The sequence below is a fragment of the Lytechinus variegatus genome, chromosome 17, assembly GCF_018143015.1.
Source record: "Lytechinus variegatus isolate NC3 chromosome 17, Lvar_3.0, whole genome shotgun sequence".
NCBI lineage: Eukaryota > Metazoa > Echinodermata > Echinoidea > Temnopleuroida > Toxopneustidae > Lytechinus > Lytechinus variegatus.
The window spans coordinates 5,077,779-5,098,151 of NC_054756.1; the positions used below are offsets into that span (position 1 = coordinate 5,077,779).

The 20,373-nt window shown below is 35.6% G+C and overlaps 1 protein-coding gene across 3 annotated transcripts in view; it reads right to left on the bottom strand.

The window, feature by feature from the left end:
* The window catches only part of LOC121430634 (stromal membrane-associated protein 1-like), a 30,883-nt gene extending 17,263 nt beyond the window's left edge, over window positions 1-13,620 (bottom strand). For 2 of the 3 annotated variants that reach the window (XM_041627953.1, XM_041627952.1), the window contains exons 1-5: window positions 13,382-13,619; window positions 4,372-4,505; window positions 2,382-2,467; window positions 926-1,013; window positions 327-428 (exon numbers count right to left, since the gene is read on the bottom strand). In XM_041627953.1, coding sequence (XP_041483887.1) covers window positions 327-428; window positions 926-1,013; window positions 2,382-2,467; window positions 4,372-4,505; window positions 13,382-13,496 — 525 coding nt within the window. In that variant the 5' untranslated portion in view covers window positions 13,497-13,619. Of the gene's footprint in view, window positions 1-326; window positions 429-925; window positions 1,014-2,381; window positions 2,468-4,371; window positions 4,506-13,381 lie in introns of all 3 variants that reach the window. The other variant, XM_041627951.1, reaches the window with a different exon arrangement.
* Window positions 13,621-20,373: the final 6,753 nt, after the last annotated feature.

A 20,373-nucleotide genomic window follows, 5' to 3' on the forward strand; every position in this document is an offset into this window, starting at 1 on the left:
ATCTTTCAAACAGAGGGTCATGGGTTCGATCCTAGCCATGGCATGTTTTTCCTTCATCAAGATACAGTATTTATCCACACTGTGCTACACTCGACCCAGGTGAGGTAAATGGGTACCGGCAGGAGGTAGTTCCTCAAAAAGCTGTGCGCACCAGAATCGGTAGACTACCTTAGCCGGGGTAATAAAGGAGCGCCTTGAGCACCTAGCAAGGTGGATACGTGCGCTATACAAATCCTGTATTATTTCATTATTGTTATTATTTATTATGATTTTATTATTATTTATTATTATATCATTATATAATGAGCTACATTTGTATAGCTTACATCTGATGGTCTTGGAAGGGCAATGTTATTCTTCTCTTGTTTCTTTGCTCTCCTTTTCTCCTTGTCCCCATCTCGGTTCTCTTTGTTGCTTTCCTTCTTCACCTATAGAGGAATGAGAATTGAATAAACCCAGAAAAGATTCAGTATTGGAATAGGACTTGTCAAACAAATGGAGCTACAAAAGAATCCGTTAATTTACAATCCTTTTTTGTAGCATGTGTAGTGTTGATAAAGACTAGGAATTAATCTCTATTCCAGAATCAGTATGCAATCAGTATTAGATTTTAAATGAACAGTACAAAACTTTCACTCTATTGAAATGTATTTCTGTATTGCCTACTGTATTATAAATTAAAGCATCTCAAGAAAAGTGTCTTCCATTAATAATCACCCTCAAGTACATACATGTACATAATACTGCTTGCTTTCATGATCATGACCGTATGAAAATTCAGAAATGGCCAAGTTTGTACAGTCAAAGCAATGTAAATGACTCCAAACCGCGATGGCAGGCCATCATGCAAACAGTGATGTGTACAGTGTATATACGTGTCGCTATTGTGACACTGTAGAGGACACATTCTTGATCATGCACTCACCCGAGATGTAGATGGTTTTGGCGGCTGCATGGTCTTGTCAACATACTTCTTGTGCTCGTACTTGTTCCTGATAAACTGTTCTACTGGGCTGTCAAAAGATGGCGAAGATGGTCAAGAAAAACAAGGACTTTCACACTATGATAAAATCAAAGAACACCTGTAGAGCACACAGACACAGGATAACATTACATTGCACACTGTGCATGTAAAGTCAAACCAGTGTAGTGGCCACCTTTCGAGCTACCAGACCATAGTGACCACTAAAACTGATTCCCATGAAGGCAGATTATGTGTATAAGAACCTGTCTATAGCATCCACCTGCCTATAGCCACCACTATAACAGATTCCCCTAAAGGCAGATTAATATAAGAACCTGTCTATAGCATCCACCTGCCTATATAGTGACAACTAAAACTACTTCTCACGGAGGCAGATTGTGGGTATAAGAACCTGTCTATAGCATCCACCTGCCTATAGCCACCACTATAACAGATTCCCATAAAGGCAGATTAATATAAGAACCTGTCTATAGCATCCACCTGCCTATAGCCACCACTAAAACATATTCCCATAAAGGCAGATTAATATAAGAACCTGTCTATAGCATCCACTTGCCTACAGCCACCACTAGAACTGATTCCCATGAAGGCAGATTATATGTCAGTGTTGTTTATACCATATTTTGGTAGAGCATCTACCAAAATTTGGTGGATATCGGTCCATAAAGGCCTTAGATATGACCTCATGAATACATAATTAGCCCCATTTACAATGTAGGTCAGTGTATTATTGGCCTGGTTCTAAAATGTTAGGAACCAGGTCAATAATACACCGACTTCAATGGAGCTACTTTAATATGTATTTAGAGCTCATATCTAAGGCCCCCATGGACCAATTCCTACAAAAATTTGGGTTGTGAGGGTTTTTCATCATGCTCTACCAAAACATGGTATAAAAAAACGCTGATATGCAAAAAGTGAAAACTGATGACATCACATTTTGGTACTCTATAGAGGATGATGAAAACTACAATACCAAAAAAAAAAAAATGCTTCAACTTGTGGCAATTCAATATAAACTAGAAGAATTGAAGGTAAGGAGGATGATAGTAACACCAAAGATAAAATGCATCTCCATGATGATGAACATACCAATACTGAAATTGCTGGGATATAACAATGACACTATGAAGATACAAATAATAAAAATGATACAAGAATAATAATAAAGGTACAGAAAATTAAGGAATGAATTGATGTATCATGATGCTATAATGATAGTCATGTTTTTTTTTATCAATTTGATAACTGATGATACTTGAATTGATAATGATACTGATAACAATGATGATAATAACATCAGTAATGATCACACCAAATGATAAAACTCAAAATTATCAATATTTTCTTAAAAATCACTGAAATTTAGTTAAAACAAATAATCAGGAAAGGATACGAGTCTGTCTGTGGTCTTCGGAACTCTGCAGGGAGATTGCATTCATAGTATTTCCTGGCAAGTGCGTTTCCAATAGTCTCCATGTACTGAAAAGAAAAAAAAAGAAATTTAAACAGGTTATAAAGCCAAAACAAAAAATTATATCTTTCTTTTTTTATTTCAAAGTCTATTTGTAAATGTACATATATGGGGAATCAATCTGGTAAACCACAAAGTGAAAATATAACATCTGTAAATATGGAAATAGGCATGTTGTATCTTTATCCTAATAATTTGCATGTACAGGATGGTACATGTGCATGTACATTACTGTTCCTGGGTCTACGCCATTCTATTCTGGATTTTATTGTCACAAAAATCATACTTTGTCTTTCCCCTTTCAACCAAATAATTCATGCATAGAAATAATGTGTAGAGAGCGTTGTTGGCTCAGCTGGTAACGCTTTTGCCCATCAAACCAAAGATCATGGGTCCGAGTCCATCCCGGACGGATGACTAAAGCCAGTGCGTTGTGTGTAAACGTCTCTCCCATGTTTCATAGACGCAGGCTATGTTACAATGGAAAACACTCTGTCCCTCGGATAGAATGTTAAATGGATGCCCCGTGTACAGAAGAGTCACCACCTTTGCACATTAAGAACCCATTGGTGTAGTGGTTCACCTGCACTGCACTCTCCCAATCAGTTATATCAGGAGGAGAGACCTGCGGGTCATAGTGATTCAGTTCGCTTTTCGCCTCCCAGGCACAGGTAATGCCAAACACATGATAATAATAGTAGAGGAATAGGAAACAGCTGGGATATTGATGATCAGCATGCATACCAATGATGTTACCACTCACTATTTTTTGTTCTAACTGGTACAAAATCTATCTAATCTTTTTTTAATTCTATAATTAAAGTCTGATCCTGCAACAAACTTGTGAACATACAATTAATGTTGTAAGCCTACATATGTACATGTATTGCGCTCGACTGAATCACTTCTTTACAGTTAAAATTCTAAAATTGAATTAATCTGCATGTATATTATAAACAAGCTAAAAAAAATAGTGTGTGACATCGTTAACTATGGGCCTTTTCACACATGAATCTTGAATCATCATTGTAATGATGATTGCAATTAGTCTTTAGAATCATTGGACCTTTCATATGCTCACTCTCTGATTCGATTTAGAATTCCCAAGTGAAGGCAGAATTTGTCCTTGGTTACTTGTCAATCAAAGCACTGTATCGCAAATACAAACTACAATGAGTGCATGACAATGATCATCTACGGAAGTGCTTGAAAGGTCATGTAAGCTCCGCCCCAAAAGATGTCTTTGGCCCGTATTCTGAAGTGGGGTTTAACTTACACTCAGGTTTGAAGTTGTGGTTTAAGTATGGACAGCCAATTGTTACATAAATCACTAAAAGTAGAGATATCCTACTTTCAGCTCATTTCGGCTCTCAAATCATCATAATTGTGTAATGGAGATGATTGTCTTCACCATCGATGAATCAGGAAAGAGCACAGTAAACATAAGAAACATACAACTTAATAAAAAACGTTGATACTTTTGGCTTCCCATACTTAAACCACAACTTAAGTTTAAGTTAAACCCGACTTCAGAATACAGGCCTTTGAGGTCAAGCCTTTCACATGAAAAATTTTTACCGTAAGTTGAGTGAAACTGGAATTCACCTCAGAAGTAGAATTTGAATTCGTGATTTTGATTAGCCTTTGTGATTCTAATCATGTTCTAGTTTGGTTCTACCCGTGCTAAAAATATGTCATTAGCCTTATTTTTCATTGGAATCATCATTCAAATTACAATTATTTTACCGTGTGAAAAGTTGGTAACTAATAAATGTTTGTAAAAATATTGAGCAATATTTTTGTCACTTCTTTCTACTTCTGCATCCATCTTGATGAAATATTCGACATTAGGCTGATTGAAATTTCAATTAAGATTTTTTGTTAGGGTGGCCTTTTCCTTAACTATTATTACCATTATTTGTTCCTCTGTCCAAGAATCCAGATTGACTGATTTGACTTTGGATATGTGAACGCCAAGGTTGCGATGGATGCCAGCACATCGTATGCACAGGAACAAGCCAAGGTTCCACGATGCCCATCTTGGCCCTATAATGGATTGAAAATTGAACATGGGTGAAATTAGTTTTCTTTCTTCAGGGAAATGCATTATTCATGTAGGGGAAAAAAGAAAAGCATGGGAAAATGAGAGAGAAAGAGAGAGAGAGAACAAAGAAAGGAAAAAACAAAGAAAGAGAGAAAGGAACAAAATAATGAAGACAGGAAGGAAAGGGGGAGGGGGAGGGGGAAAAGGAAGGAAAAAAGAAATCACGAAATAAAGAAAGAAAGAAAACAGAATAAAACACAAAATGAAAGAACAAAAGAAATTATGTTTTTTGAACAAAAATATTCTACATGTAAAAGCAATAAAAAAGAATGAATGAATCACAAATTCACTAATAATATCAGTAATCCAAATCACCTTTTAGGCCTACACATAATCCAAGTAAATAATTAAAGTTGATGCCTGCCAAGTTACCTTTCAACTTCTCAGATTACAAATACAGAGTGTATCAACTAGTCTACGTATGTGTGTATATAGATGACTGTACAGTGCAGTGCCTCGGAGGGACAGTCCTCAATAAAATCTAATAAAATGCCTGCCAACATTTATTACCAATTTTCCATCAAATAAAACATGAAACAATGAAAGAATTGGAAAGGACTTTGGGTGCATTCCTGTAAAAAATATAACTTCACAGAACTTTAAGGAGCAGATGAAAATCTTAAATTATTATTATTGATCTGATTGCCATTCAAAGTTCATGTATTTTGCAGGTGGGTGATGAATATGAATGACTTCTATAGAAGAAACACTGCATACTGTACATGTACATGTACATTTTAAAGAGTAAAAAAAGGTACATGTACAATGTTAAAGGGATGGTCCAGGCTGGATACATATATGAATTCATATCTTTATTAGGGCAAGTCCAAGAATTCGCGCGCGTTACGTATGGGACATTTCAGAAGCTTTAATGACCTGAAAAATAGTGTTAAATGACTTTGATTAGATTGAATACCCTCATGATGTTAGACATCTAGGAGAAGAATAATCATGCAAAAAATGGTGACATATGACCTCGACCTTGACCTTTTAGAGAGAAAAGATGTGCCGTTACGTATGGGACGCAGAAAAAAGACAATTTTTCAAACATTTTTTTCAAGTTGAGAATTCTCTGAAAGTATTTCATTTGACAACTTGTAACTTAGTGTGATAGAAGTCACAATACTATAGTATATCTAAGGCAAGTTTCATGTCATATGCCAAATACTTCTAATTACAGACTCTAATTAAACAAATTAATAACATGTTACGTATGGGACAGTTACGTATGGGACATTTTGTCCCCATAGAGAACGTACACAATCTTCCCTATAATTCAAATAATTGAAATAATTTAAAATATAGAAATAACAAGAGTGTCATTCTTTTACAATGTTCTATTGAGACATATTTGAATGACTGAAAAGGAAATTGGTCATTTCAACATTTTTTTTTCTTGCTTTTCATGGTTTCATGAATTTCTTATGTATTTCTATTGTTTTTTATTTTTTCACATTTTTCAATTTTCACAATTTTTTTGCTTCAATAGTTTTCATTAATCAGTATTCATAACAAATTAGTCTTTAAAAACCAAAGAAAAGGTAAATAATCACTTTTTAGAGCACTCTTGAGAATTGTTTTTCTCCATTCACTTTGTACACAAATCTCCCAATTGACATTGTGTGTAAATGTCCCATACGTAACATGTTGTCCCATACGTAACAATTTTTTAATTAACTCTTAATTAAAAAGAAAAATCTATTTTTGAAACTTTTTGTGGTATAACATTTTCATACTTAATAAATTAGAACTTCCCAGAGATGCAACAATTCAAGTATTGTATTATGAGAAATAACTTAAAAAAACATCCTCAAAATGTTACGTATGGGACATTCCATCCTTGGACAAGACCTAATTTGCATAATTAATTAGATGATACCACTTTTTTTCCCTCAAAAGTAATAAGATGTTAGGGGGTCCATGTCCCACCTATGACTAAATCTCAGAAGTTTTGTTTTTATTTTCTATGAGTTTTTATAATTGTCCCATACGTAACGCCCATTTTAACAATTATGCAAATTAGGTGCCCCAAATTAGCATAAATATGCATATTATCAAATTTTTCTTAATGAAATTTGAAAATTCAACACTTGGGCTTTCTTACCCCACCAAAGATAACTTCTTAAATTAAAGATGAAATTTTGCCTTCTGGGGTGACCATTTCTTGGACTTGCCCATAAATAAAGTAAAATTCACAAAGCAAAATAATGAAAATTTGATCAAAATTGGATAATAACAAAGTTATTGAATTTTAAAGATTTGGTTGCATGTCATAAGGTGGTCCAATTTCGCGAACAGGGTAAAAATGGTCAAAAAGTTCATTTTTTTATATGTTATACATGTAGCTATTACCATTCTCTAAATAATGAAAAAGTTTTAAGTCTCGAATACCTTTATTTTTCCTTAAAATAACTAAATAACAGCTAATTATTACATAGACATCAATGTAAATGTGAATTTTGAAATATGTTTTTCTCAAATTGGACCTGCTGCACATAAAATGGTGTCAAAAGTTAATGCAACATTGGATCACCCTAGTATTTTGCAGTTATAATCTTGAAACATCAATAATTAAATCTGTACCAAAAATCGATTAGTTATCTATTATTTTATGCATATTAATTATACTAATTAATTAACAGTATTTAATTTCACATTTTTGCCCCCAAAATACCTGTCACTGTATTTATATGCTTTGCAAAATGACAACATCATGGGTAGAAATGTTTGTTGCAATGATACACAACACTTGTACTAAAAATTAAGATTACAAATTAGATAATTAATCAAATCTCTCCAGTTTACTAACTGATAAGGTTGCAGATCAGAGCTGATATATACATGTATTTCATTGCTGCATATTTTCAAAATTACCAAATTTTTATGACATTTAGTTGTTCCCTGCTTTATATGAGGATAATTCAGTCATATTACATATTATAGTAAGTTGTTAATTAGGTTTAATCAATATTTTATCATTCACCGCATCCACCGGCTCAGCCACCCCTGTTACTTCAAACTTAATGTCCTATAGTTTTTGTTCCTGATATTGTACTGATCTAATTCATAGTAATATATTTAGCCTATAGTTCTAGCTTCAAAATGAGATATTACTCAATAAATTTGGTCTTACATGTAGATGCTGTGATGTAGCAACAATTTATCCATGGCACCGTGTGGAAAATTGTTCATACGCCACCCTTTTTGCATACCCAACTTACGAAATGCGACCATTTGCATTATTCTGGTGAAACAGTTCTGTTAATAGGCATTTTGATAAAATTTTCAGTATTTTGCTCTGTGAATTTTCATTTATATTTTCAGCCCGGACCAACCCTTAAATAATAAAAAGACCAATGATGACAACTGTCAAATTATGTTCCATGATTTTTTATTTCATCATGTAAATATTGTGATCCCTGATGATACCCCCAAAAAGTGCTAGCGACAGGATGAGAAAGGGGGGGGGGGGGGGTGTAGGCATGGACGTACATGTATATACACGTAGGCACATTTTTTTGAAGGGGGGGGGGTTATAATCATTGCCCAAATATAAACTTCATAGTTATTAATTTTCAAGCGAGTGAACATTTTTTTCAATTATTATTTAGCTTTTTTACATGTAGATGTACATGATGTGAAACGTGCAGAAATTATACATTCGGTCATAAAATTACCAATACACAAGGATATTTGGGCACCTCGCAGTCCTCATTGCCCTCCTTGTTACCCTGCATTTCGCAGCCCAACCCCCTTTAATACACGTTTGGATGTCTGGCAGTGCCACTGAAGATGAGAAAGGTTACCCAGGGGGTGCCCAATAAAAGAGTTGGGATCTTGCTACTACTGATATTCGCTATTGGGCGATTGTACATTATTGTCGAAATTAATTATTTTTTGTATATTATTCCAGAAATGAAATGTATTGGATATACATGTATATTTCTAATCAAGTGTTTAAATTATATTCCCAGTTCTGCTCATTTGGAGACGCTATAAAAGAGGTACATGTATTTGACATTGAAATCAGTTAAGAATAATAATTGCGAGTGCGAAGCGCGAGCTGAATTTGTTCTAAAAATTTAGACCTAAAACAAAACTTTTTGTGCACTTAATTATGAATAGGATGGTTTTTTCCTTAATAAATTATGCGAGCGCAAAGCGCGAGCTAAAATTTTGCCGTTAAAGCAGTTTTACATGATGGGTTTCTAAACAGTCGTGCGGTGCGAAGTGCGAGCTAAAACTTTTGATATTCTGACTTAAGAACTGGACATTCTAAGCACTTTTAGTAACCATGAACAAATTGGTTTCTATCTTTATAATTAATAGATGCGAGCGCGAAGAGCGAGCTGAAAATTTAAGATATTCCCCCCTGAAAAGTGGACATTCTAAGCACTTTTTTTTCAAACTATGAACAAAATGGTAATTAAAAACAATTAATTGGTGTGAGCGTGAGCTAAATTCTTTTTATATTTTGACCTGAAAACTTTACATTCTGAGCACTTCATTTAATTATGAATAGGATGAAGTTTTATGCGAGTGCGAAGCTCGAGCTGAAATTTTTGACATTTCGACCTAAGAACTTGATATTCTAAGCAATTTTTGTAACCGTGAACAAATTGGTTTCTAACTAATCAATTGACGCGAGCGCGAAGAGCAAGCTGAAAATTTTTGATATTTCAACATGAAAACTAGACATTTATCATAGGTACCTAACTAAAAAATAAATGCAATCACAGCGCTCGAAATTTCTATTGTTATAATTATATTACCTAAAAGTTTTTCTCTAACTTTTTCCAGTCACTGGTCAGCCCAGTCCGTCCTCACTAATGGTACAGATCGAGAGCTCTAAAAGTCGCATTGCGTAAAAATCACAATTTACCGATAAAAGTGTACAGTTTTAAATTCACATTTACCAACAAAGATGGTGGAACTAAAAAACCAAATCGGTTGGAACAGCCCTGAGTGCCTGACAGTTATTTTTTCTGACAGTCTGCAGTCCAGTTTTTGTTTACCCCTTTTTCTTAATTTTTTCCCCCTTCCCCCCTTTTTCTCTTTCCTCTTTTCTTTTCCTTTATTTGTGCTTGTGACTCGTCGGGGGGGGGGGGGGGAGAGTCTGCCCCCCCCTTAGGTACGCTAGTGGATCATATGGTAGGAAAACTAATACTTTTGAAGCGATGACAATATTTCAAACACTTGACCTTGGTTAATATTTCAATATTGGTTCCCCCAGCATGGTCTAAGTTCATCGAAATGATCTTTGACCTTGGTCATGTGACCTTAAACTCAGGCAGGATGTTCAGTAATACTTGATTACCCTTTATGTCCAAGTTTCAAGAACTAGGTCCATATATGGTACTGACATTTCAAAAACTTAACCTTGGTTAATAAAGTCTTAACTTAAGATTTCAATGTTGAAATAACAGTCTCGCTCTGCTATGCAGGCGACACAAAAATGACAAAAATTGAAATAAAAATAGGGTGTCTGAAGCTAGTCTTGAGGACGCAATGATGATGACTTTTGAAATCCTGTCATATACTTCATCATTGACGTCTTGAACAGGCCTTCATAGACCAGGGTGACCAGACGTCCCGTATTTCCCGGGATTGTCCCATATTTTGCTCCTGTGTCCCGGCGCCCCGACAAACCCTTCCCGGGATGCCTATTTGTCCCGTATTTCAGAATATTGAACAAAATGTAGTTAATACATTAGGAAGTGACGAACTTTCATAAAATAACCAACAGCTGACGAAGCAGGGACAATTAAATCGATATTTACTGTAAACTTTTGTAAGTTCTGCGGTGACTTCTTGCTAACCAAATACATTGCAAACGAACTGGCCTCCTGCCTGTGTGTGGCAGGCTACTAGCTAGACATGTACATGTAGGATCGATTTAAGCAAATTCTCAATGGTGAAAACAATCTCAAATGATAAACAGTTTTCCACCAAAATTATCACAAAATCGGCGGGAAATTCTTATTCTCAGATTAATGATTTGGAGATGTAATCGGAGGAACAAGTTCTTGAGTTTTTATAGATCTAGTTGTTTCAGCTTTCATTTTGAGTCTTGGTGTGCACGTGATGCCGCGATGTAGTTTTAAGTTTAACAATATGTTTCACTTTAAAATTTTATTCATTTCTAAAACATTTTATTTTTTAGATTTTAAAAATACATAAAAAAACACCAAAGGAAATTATGATTTTTTATTAGATTTTTTGTTTACTTGAAGTTTGAACTTTTCCCTTTTTCTTTCTTTTATATATACCCTATCCTTTCTGCTTGCCCTTTTTTGTTCCATCTATCTTTATTTCCAATACCATACTTTATCCGCATTATTTATTTTGTAATTATCTGTGTTATTGTTTGAATATTTTTGTGTCTTTATTAATTATGAATACATCGCACTTCTGCCTTAGCCGCGATGTCTTGATTTTTTTTAATACACCATTTATCTATTTCCTATTTTTCTTTCATAGACATTTTCTTTTCTCTCTCTGTTAATTTTTCTTTCTTTCCTTCTTTCTCTTACTTTCCTTCTTTATCAAATATCCTTTATCATTTCCTTCATTCTCTCTTTCCTTATAATTACCTTGGCTTCCTTCTCTCTTCGTCTCCTGTTTCTTTTCGTTGTTTCTCTCCTTCCATTATTTTCTCTCTTTTTTTTCGTTCTCTCCTCCCTTCATTCTTCCCTTCCACTCTTTCTTCCTTTCTTTATTTTTTCCCTTATTCTTTCTTTCAAAGAATGAAGGAAACATGTTTATTTCCTTCATTATTTCTTTGCTCCTTCTTTTTCTTAACCTTTTCCCCCTTTAATTCTCTCCTATATTTTGTCTTTCAGACATTTATTCATCTCCCCTTCCTTTTCTTTCTTTCTTTCTTTCTGTTTTTCTTTCTTTCTATATTCATTTCAAAGAATGACGGAAACCTTTTTTTATCTCTTTTATTTCTTTCATCCTTCTTTTATTCTAACTTTCTGTTATTATTTTCTGTTTTCCAATATTTTCTTTCCTTCTCAATCATCTCTTTTCTTTCTCTCCTTCATTCTTCCATTCTCCTTCATTCTTTCATTCACCTTCCCTTCCAATTCTTTATATTTTTTTTCACAAGTGTAACACTTTGTGTGGGCTTCTTTGTTGATCTTCGTTTGTCAATTGTCCCGTATTTCATTTTGTGAAATCTGGTCACCCTGTCATAGACATGTAAGAGAACGAAGTAAACAAAGATGGATTCCCTAGGAAATCCACTTTTCATAACAGGATCGTGCGAAATACGTTATTTCGCATCTTTTCACGCATCATTTCATAGACAATATTAGTCAAGAAAATTATTATGAAATACTTCCTGATTGTAGAGGGATAACTTTAAGGTGTTGTTCTCAATGAATATATAATTTTTCTTCATTTTCTTGTCAACATTTGGAGTTCATTCACCTACAAATATTGACGAAATCAACATCGCGGAGATAAAATAGCCCTTACCCTCTTAAGTTTATTTTATTTTTTCTTCAAAGTACATGTAACTTGGGCGCAATTCAGCACATCACCCGCGTTGCAATGTCCAGATACGCAATGGGTATGTCTTCGCAGCCACTGTTCTGTTGCGTATCATCATAGATATGCAAGATAAAATTTTAAATTTCATCTGAGAGATAATATGGCATCTCAGAATACCAATTTCATTTTAAGAGATAAAATAAAATATTTTAAAGATAAAATGACCTCAGAATACCGCCCCAGTTCAAGATGTCAATGATGAAGAAGTATCCAGGATTTCAAAAGTCATCATCATTGCGTCCTCAAGACTAGTCTGAAGCCACACTGAAAAGTGTCAGCATAATACAGGCTGATTTAGGGGAAAATATTGCACATTTTTCTGGACATTCAGGCTGCTAGAAAAATGTGATCTGATTTTGTTTAACTTGTTTGGCATGTATGGAAAGAGAAAATTCAGGGGCTTTTTTTGACAGAAAGGACAATTTTATAGGATTATTTGGAATAAGGATTAAGAGATAAATTGCAAACCCTTATTTGTGTGTGTGTTGGGATTGCCATTTCCCCATGGGTTTTCTATGGGAAAATGAAATTTCTGTTCTGCACAATTTTTTTTCACATTTTTTGCAAATTTTCATTGTGGTCTGGTTTCCAAGTCTTTATAAAAATCATACCAGAAAGAGCATAAAAAATCCTATTGGACTCTTAAGGACAAGTAATTTTGGCATTAATAATAAATTTATAACAGCTCTTGGAAACTAAAATAAATATTTGGATTTGTGTGTGTCCATTTCTAGCTACACAGGCTATGGCGGCAGAGAAATGCTGAAACTGAAAATTGACCTAATTTCATTCTTCTTTTTTGCAGCCAAGAAACAAATTTAAAAAATGTTACATTTCTGTAGTCTGAAGCCTGAAGGTCATTTCTCTTCAAATTCACAAAGAAAATTTGATATAGGCCCCTATATTTTCTTGAAATAAGAAAAATATTTTTTCTTCTCCTTCGACACCAATCAGCCAATTAAATAGCTGTGAGTCGGATCCATGGCAAACATTCTTGGGCAAAACCAGAGCCTTTTTTCACTGCACCGTTTCATGTGATATGTGCTTTGCATGTGTGTTAAATTGGATACATGAATCTAATCATATATCAAATTTAACATATTCACACAGCACACAGACATTCAAATCACAATCTAATACACATGACATAAACACGTTGCAGTGAAAAAAAGCTCTGGCACTGCTTTGCTCAATCAATGAAAATTGCCAGTGCGATACAAATGACAATACATGCAAACCCGTTCACCGTATTTACAGATACCTTTTGCTAGACAGTCAACGCAGGATTTATTGTCTTCTTCTCGTAGTAATCTTGCCAATACTGCCTGGTATTTCTCCTGAGATTTCCTGTCTTTCTCTGTCTGAGATCTCGACATTTCGCTTCCGATTTCTCTTCAAATTCCTTCAAAAATTAAATACAGCCGGCGTTTCTTTCTCCGTCTTACACACACGGAACTCCATGGACCATCGATCACCGCTGCGGCTAGCGCATCGCGTTGAAATGTTGTACACCCACTTATTGTAAACCGGAAGTGTTATGTGTCAATGTGTGAAAGGTTATAGAGAGAGAAAGGGAAAGACGAGATGGAGGGGAGAGATATTACCTAGGGGGGGGGGGGGCTGCGTCATGCTCCGCTTCCCTCTGCCCCCCCCCCTGCTCGCTTCTAGGGATCTCTAAACAGAGTAATGAATCTACAGATTCAAATTAATTGATACATGAAATTAGCTCCATGCAAGTCTATTAAAGGGGAAGTTCACCCTGACAAAAAGTTTATTGTAAAAATAGCAGAAAAAATAATTAAAAATATTGCCGAAGGTTTGAGAAAAATTCATCAAATAATTAAAAAGTTATTAGAATTTCAATAATTTGATTTGTGACGTCATATGCGAGCAGCATTCCTACATAGTGAATGGTAAAAAGTCAATGAAATGTCATTTTCTCAAAAAATTGAAAATGGTTTTCTCTGTACCTTTTGTATATCAATAGACAAATCATTTCACACCCAATCATGAATAGAAAACAAAATTAATTCATCAGGAACCATAAAAAATTTATATCAGGGAAGAATCAAATTTAGTTTCCATATATATTTCATGTAATAAAATACAAATATATGGCAGTGTAACATGGCCTGGTTACATCATTGGTTCTTTCTCACTTGGACTGGGCTTCTTGAGAATAGGCAAAACTTTAAAATATCTAGTGGACTTTCATATTTTACAGGAACCTCCAATTTTGGGCAAAAAATATTCAGTTTAATGCTTGCTGTATTTTCTAAAATCCAAATCCAATTTTTTGAGGGCTAAACTTCTCCTTTAATTTGATCAAGCCTAGGGATAAATTGTCATTTTATATTCATAAGTGTCAATAAGACCGCTCCACATATGGCATGAAAAGGGTATACCTACTCAAAATGGGGGAAAAAGGGTGTTTTTAAGCATGTACTTTGACAGAAAAGGGGTGATTTCCCCCTCCTGATGCTTCTTAGTAATTTTTTGTTTTATACCTGGAAAACGTTTACTGGATATTGAAAAAAAATATGGCTCTGGTTTTACTAAAATGTAAAAATAAGGTTATTTTCTTAGGTAAACTTTTTACCTATGTCACATAGAATACGACTGAATATTGCTGAAAATGCACATGAAGCACAACTAGTTTATGTCCAGTCCCAGACCTGCCAGCCTTATACAACCAAAAAAAAGGTATTCTTAGAAGAGAGAAAAAAAGTATTCTTTGACAAAAAAAGAGAATTTTTAAAAAGTTGTCTTAACTTAAAGGTCAAGTACACCTCAGAAAAATGTTGATTTGAATCAATAAGAAAAATCAGACAAGCACAATGCTGAAGATTTCATCCAAATCGGATGTAAAATAAAATAATGACATTTCAAAGTTTCGCTTATTTTTAACAAAATAGTTATATGAACGAGCCAGTTACATCCAAATGAGAGAGTTGATGATGTCACTCACTCACTATTTCTTTTGTTTTTTATTGTTTGAATTATACAATATTTCAATTTTTACGAATTTGACGATTGGGACCTCCTTGCCTGAAGCACAAAATGTTAAAATAATGGAATTCCACGTGTTCAGGGAGGAATGAAACTTCATTTCACATGGCAATGACGAGAAAATCAAAATATTTCATATTTCAAACAATACATTATGAAAAATACGAGACATTTGACTTCCTCCTGCTCGTACGCACGGGCGTCCGTCGATATAACACATAATATTTTTATGAAAATATGCACCTTTTTTCTTAAAAGTTGATGGAGAGGGAGAAAAATTAATCGTATCAAGTCGGGGTATTCAGTAATATAATGAGTACAAGAGAAACTATATTTCACTGATTTTTATGATTCATCCCATTTGATTAACTCATCTATTCGTGTTTTGGGGCTAATCTTTCCCTTACGCATTGCTTTTTGGCAGAAGTTAACAGCTCTACCTATGGAAAATGCACCTTTTTTCACACAAACTTTGAGACACTCTGTATTCATTCCCCGGGGGGGCCACTTACATTGACGAGTGGATACCATGCGCGACCAAAAAAACACGTAAAAAGGATGTCCTTTTCACGATAGGGCACGTTACGTACGTAACGTGATAAGGGTGTCAAAAACACGAAAATAATGAAAAAAGGGTATCTATTTCGCTAGGAAAATTACGTGTTTAGGGTCGAATTTGCGGGGATGATAAAACAAACTTAAAATGTTTATAAAGGATGTCCTTTTTGCCCCAAAACTACGTGTTTAGAGTCCTATTTGCGCGAGGTGTAGAAGGTGGGGTCGCACTAAACCAAAGTAAGGTAAAGCCGACGACCGAAGGACCCGTAACAATAAAGCATTCCTGTACTTGTTTAGGGGTTCATTTCAGGGAATATTTGCCAAGAGTATCGTTTTGTTTCCAATACTTGTTAAGGGTAGGGTTTCACCCGTCAATACTTGTTAAAGGGTGCATTTTCAGAATATGGAAATTACGTGTTTAGGGTGCTTTTCGAGACCCCATGGTCGCGCATGGTATCCACTCGTGAATGGAAGTGGCCCCCCGGGATTCATTCCCCCATTGCTCGAGAATGAATGGGCAGTTAACGACAGGGTTAAAGATTTATTGAAGAATGGAATGTATATTTCATGAAAATGAAAGCCATTTCCCCATTGGATGTTATCTTCAATACGTGTTTTTTAGATGAAATCAGTTATCGAATAGGCTCTCCTGGCATTTGAGGTCTCTATCGGTGACGTCACTCAGGATCGTCATGCCTGGACCATCGGCTAGGCAGGGGTCGCAATGGTATATGATTTATGCATAATGCACTCGATATATACAATAATCTTGTCCTCCCGTTCAAATGAATGTGAAACTCATATAATTTCCATCAGAGCATTCAACAGGAGTACTGTAGTACACATTTCTTTGTTATAAGTGAATTAAAGTCCCTCCAGTGAGTTTGCCTCACCCCTATTGTGAAAATGTATCACCCCTAAGTTGTAACACAGTCGGCTGTTGCACTCAGGGTCACTCCGTGACCTGTGTGTGCGTTCAAGAGTTGTACACGATTTTCTGTCTCATTTAGGCAGAAATCTTTCATAATGAAAACAAAAGAAACAGTGAGTGAATGACATCATCGACTCTCTCTCTTGGATGTAGATGGCTCGTTCATATAACTGTTTTTGTGAAATTAAGCGAAACTTTAAAATGCCATAACTTTCTTATTTTACATCCGATTTTGATGAAATTTTCAGTGTTATGCTTGTTGAATTTTTCTCTTTTTATTCAAATCAAGTTTTTGTTGGGGTGGACTTGTCCTTTAACAATCAGTGAAAAAACGTGAAAAGACTCTACTTGAAAACCTGATAATTCCCCAAATAAACATGTGCTCAAAGGCAGGAATATTTCTTTTCAGGCTACAAGTTACTGGCCCGACAGCGATTTTTACCGGTCTGGGACTGTCGGACCGGCACTATTGTTGCGCGCTGTGTATAATTAATACATACTCCATGATTGAAAATTTTTAAAAAGTAACAAATCATACAAAAAAGTATTGGCGTATTCATAGCAAATAAGAGGAACAAATGGTTACAGCCCGATAGACCGCGGGTCCGATAGACCGCGGGTCCGTTAGACCGCGGGTCCGATAGACCGCGGGTCCGTTAGACCGCGGGTCCGATAGACCGCGGGTCCGATAGACCGCGGGTCCGTTATACCGCAGGTCCGATAGTCCGCGGTGTGTGTAAAATTATGATCAGGACAACATAGTGAAATCCATGTCATCAAGAGGTCAAAAGGTCATTGATACGAGTCCATGGGGTTCTATAACGATGACCCACAGGACAAATCGCCCCCTGACATCTACTTCAAGGAAAATATTATCTCCATATTTTTATCGTCAGGGACTGTTACACCCCCCCCCCCAGAAATTTGCCCTCTAGACGCCATAGGGAGCCTTTAAAATGCCATCGACGTGACGACATGGCGAGATACTTTATCTTGCCATGTCGACTATATAAGCTTATTATGTCCGCATGGCGAGATCCATTATCTTACCAAGTCAGTCCACTTTGTTATATGTCAACATGGCGATATATCGGGATTCTTGCCGGGAATTGTACACTTCACATGTCGCCATGCGGACATATCGACTTGACAAGATAGAATACATCGCTATGTCGAAATAATAAACTTATTAATTACTTTAATAGGCGGCGGAAGCGGGGGGGGGGCTTTCCCCCTAAATTTGAGGTGGGAGGACGGTCCCCCTAAATTTTTAGTTGAGAACCTTTTTTGGTCGTCAATTTCTTTTCTACGTCCCCCCCTAAATTGAGGTATACCACCCTAGAATATTTTTGCCCCCCCCCCTAATTTTGGTGATAACCTTTTTTTTCCTTGTCAAAATATTTTGGTGGTCCCTACTAAAATTTTGGTTGATTTGCTTGTCAATTTTTTACCTGTGTCCATCCCAAAATTTCAGGTGGATCCCCCTAAATGTTTTGCCTTCGGCCGCCAATGATTAATTAAGACATGGTAAGATAAAGTACCACGCCATGTCGTCACGTTAAGGCATTTTCACAATTATTATTTTCATAATTATCTGGAGAGTAAATTTCCGGGGGGGGGTAACAGTCCCCGGCGGTAAAAAATATGGGGATAATATTTTCCTTGAAGTAGTTGTCAGGGGATGATTGCCCTAATTGGGTTATTGTTATAGAACCCAAGCGCGGATCCAGGATTTCAAGGGGAGGGAGGTGGAGCAAATTTGACCTGATGTTTGGCGCCCATGTGTACTTTTCGAAAAATGGCGCCCACTCCGTCCCGGCCAGGCTAACTTAAATTATCTTATAATCACATTAAAAAAAATAAAGACCACTTTTTAATGTGTTCTTGAAAAAAATCCATGAATACATAAATACCAAAAGCTAGGGGGGACACAGGAGCGGTTCCAGCCTTCGCCAATGGGGGGGGGGTTGGGGCGGAAATTTGTTTCAGCCATATGTTCCCCGATCGGCAGCTCGAAGATAATTTTTGTTTGTTTCTTTGAAGGCGTAGTCCTCATTAGTCACTTCTTGGCTTTATTCTTATAAATTAATACATAATATCATAATCCTCATTTATATGATGCGAGCGCGAAGCGCGAGCTAATTTTGGGGGAATTTTATGTATTTTTTTCCTAAAATTTGAACTGATTCTGGGCAATGTTTGTTATCCTGAAAAAGACATGTATGCAACTTAATAATTACTACAAACGCAAAGCGCGAGGGGAAATGAACTGATGAAAAAAATACCTGTTAAAGTAGCATTTAACAATCCAAAATGCGAGCGCGAAGCGCGAGCTGTATCTTTTTGAAATTTTCACCCAAAAAAAGGAAATTCTAAGCACTTTTTTTAACTCAAGCAGAATAGGTATATGAGTAAACAATTAAAGCAAGCGCGAAGCGCGAGCGGAAAATTTGTAGATTTAGTCCTATAATATTTACTGAACGAGACACTCGATTCATGATTTGAAAATCCTAAAAAAATATGATTATTAAAAATGCAAGTGCAAAGCGCGAGCAAAAAAAATTATACGTTTTAAACTGGTACCTATTAAGGACTGCTTGCACTTAGCCATGAAGGCGTCACATATTTCAACAATCAAAAAATGCGAGCGCGAAGCGCGAGCTGAACATTTTTGAACTTTTTTAAAGAAAGAATGGAAAATTCCAATCAGTTTTTGTAATCGTGAACAGGATAGCTATGTAATTTAACGATTGATACGAGTGCGAAGCGCGAGCAGAAAAAAAATCGAGATTTAGACCTAAAAGTGGGCCACTCTGTTCATGTTTTGTAAATCATTAAAAGGATGAGTAATATGGCGTCTACCTACATTAATAATGCGAGCACAAAGCGCGAGCAGAAAATTTTTGATATTGTGATCTGAAACTAGATAATGATTTAAATTAGAGAACAAGTTGGGTATCTGAATTAACATGCGCGAGCGTGTTTCATATTTAGACCTAGAATCTAGGCATTCTGAATACAACTTTAATCATGAAAATCATGAAACTTTGATAGTCCGATCTGAAAAAAGGAGTCAATTTCAGCTTTATATTTCTAGCACTATGTAGAAAAATTGTAAGGTGGATATGGATCGCACTTAAAAAGGAGCTGATATTATTATTACTTTGAGTTTTGCCACCATGAAAATGATGACTATCTTCCTATTCATCTTGATAAGCGCGAGATGAAACAAAGGGACAATTCAATTATTAAATTGATATCATATTTATTAATGCCTAATGAGGGCGCGAAATCTGATGATATCATGGCATAAAACTGGACATTTCACTTTTGTGATTATGAATAGGATGCATCAGTTTATATATTTTTAACCATTAATGCGAGCGCAAGTCGCGAGCTATAATTTTTGATAAACTGTCATGAAAAGGGGATTTTAAGTAGTTTGTTGTATAAACAATATTGAAACATTTATATAACTCGCCAATCAAAATGCGAGCGTGCAGCGCTCTAGCTGATGCGCCTTAACAATCAGACCAGAAAAGGGATATTTTGAAAACTTTATGGATTACACGAAAATATAGGTACCTGATAAATCAAAATTTGCGAGCGCGTAGCGCAAGCAGCAAATGTTAACATTCAAACCATAAAATTGACATTTTTACAGAGCACTTTTTAAAAACCAATTGTAAATTACACAAAATAATGAAAGTTCGATTTCCGAGGTGAAATATGTGTTGTATATTGACTTCCAAACT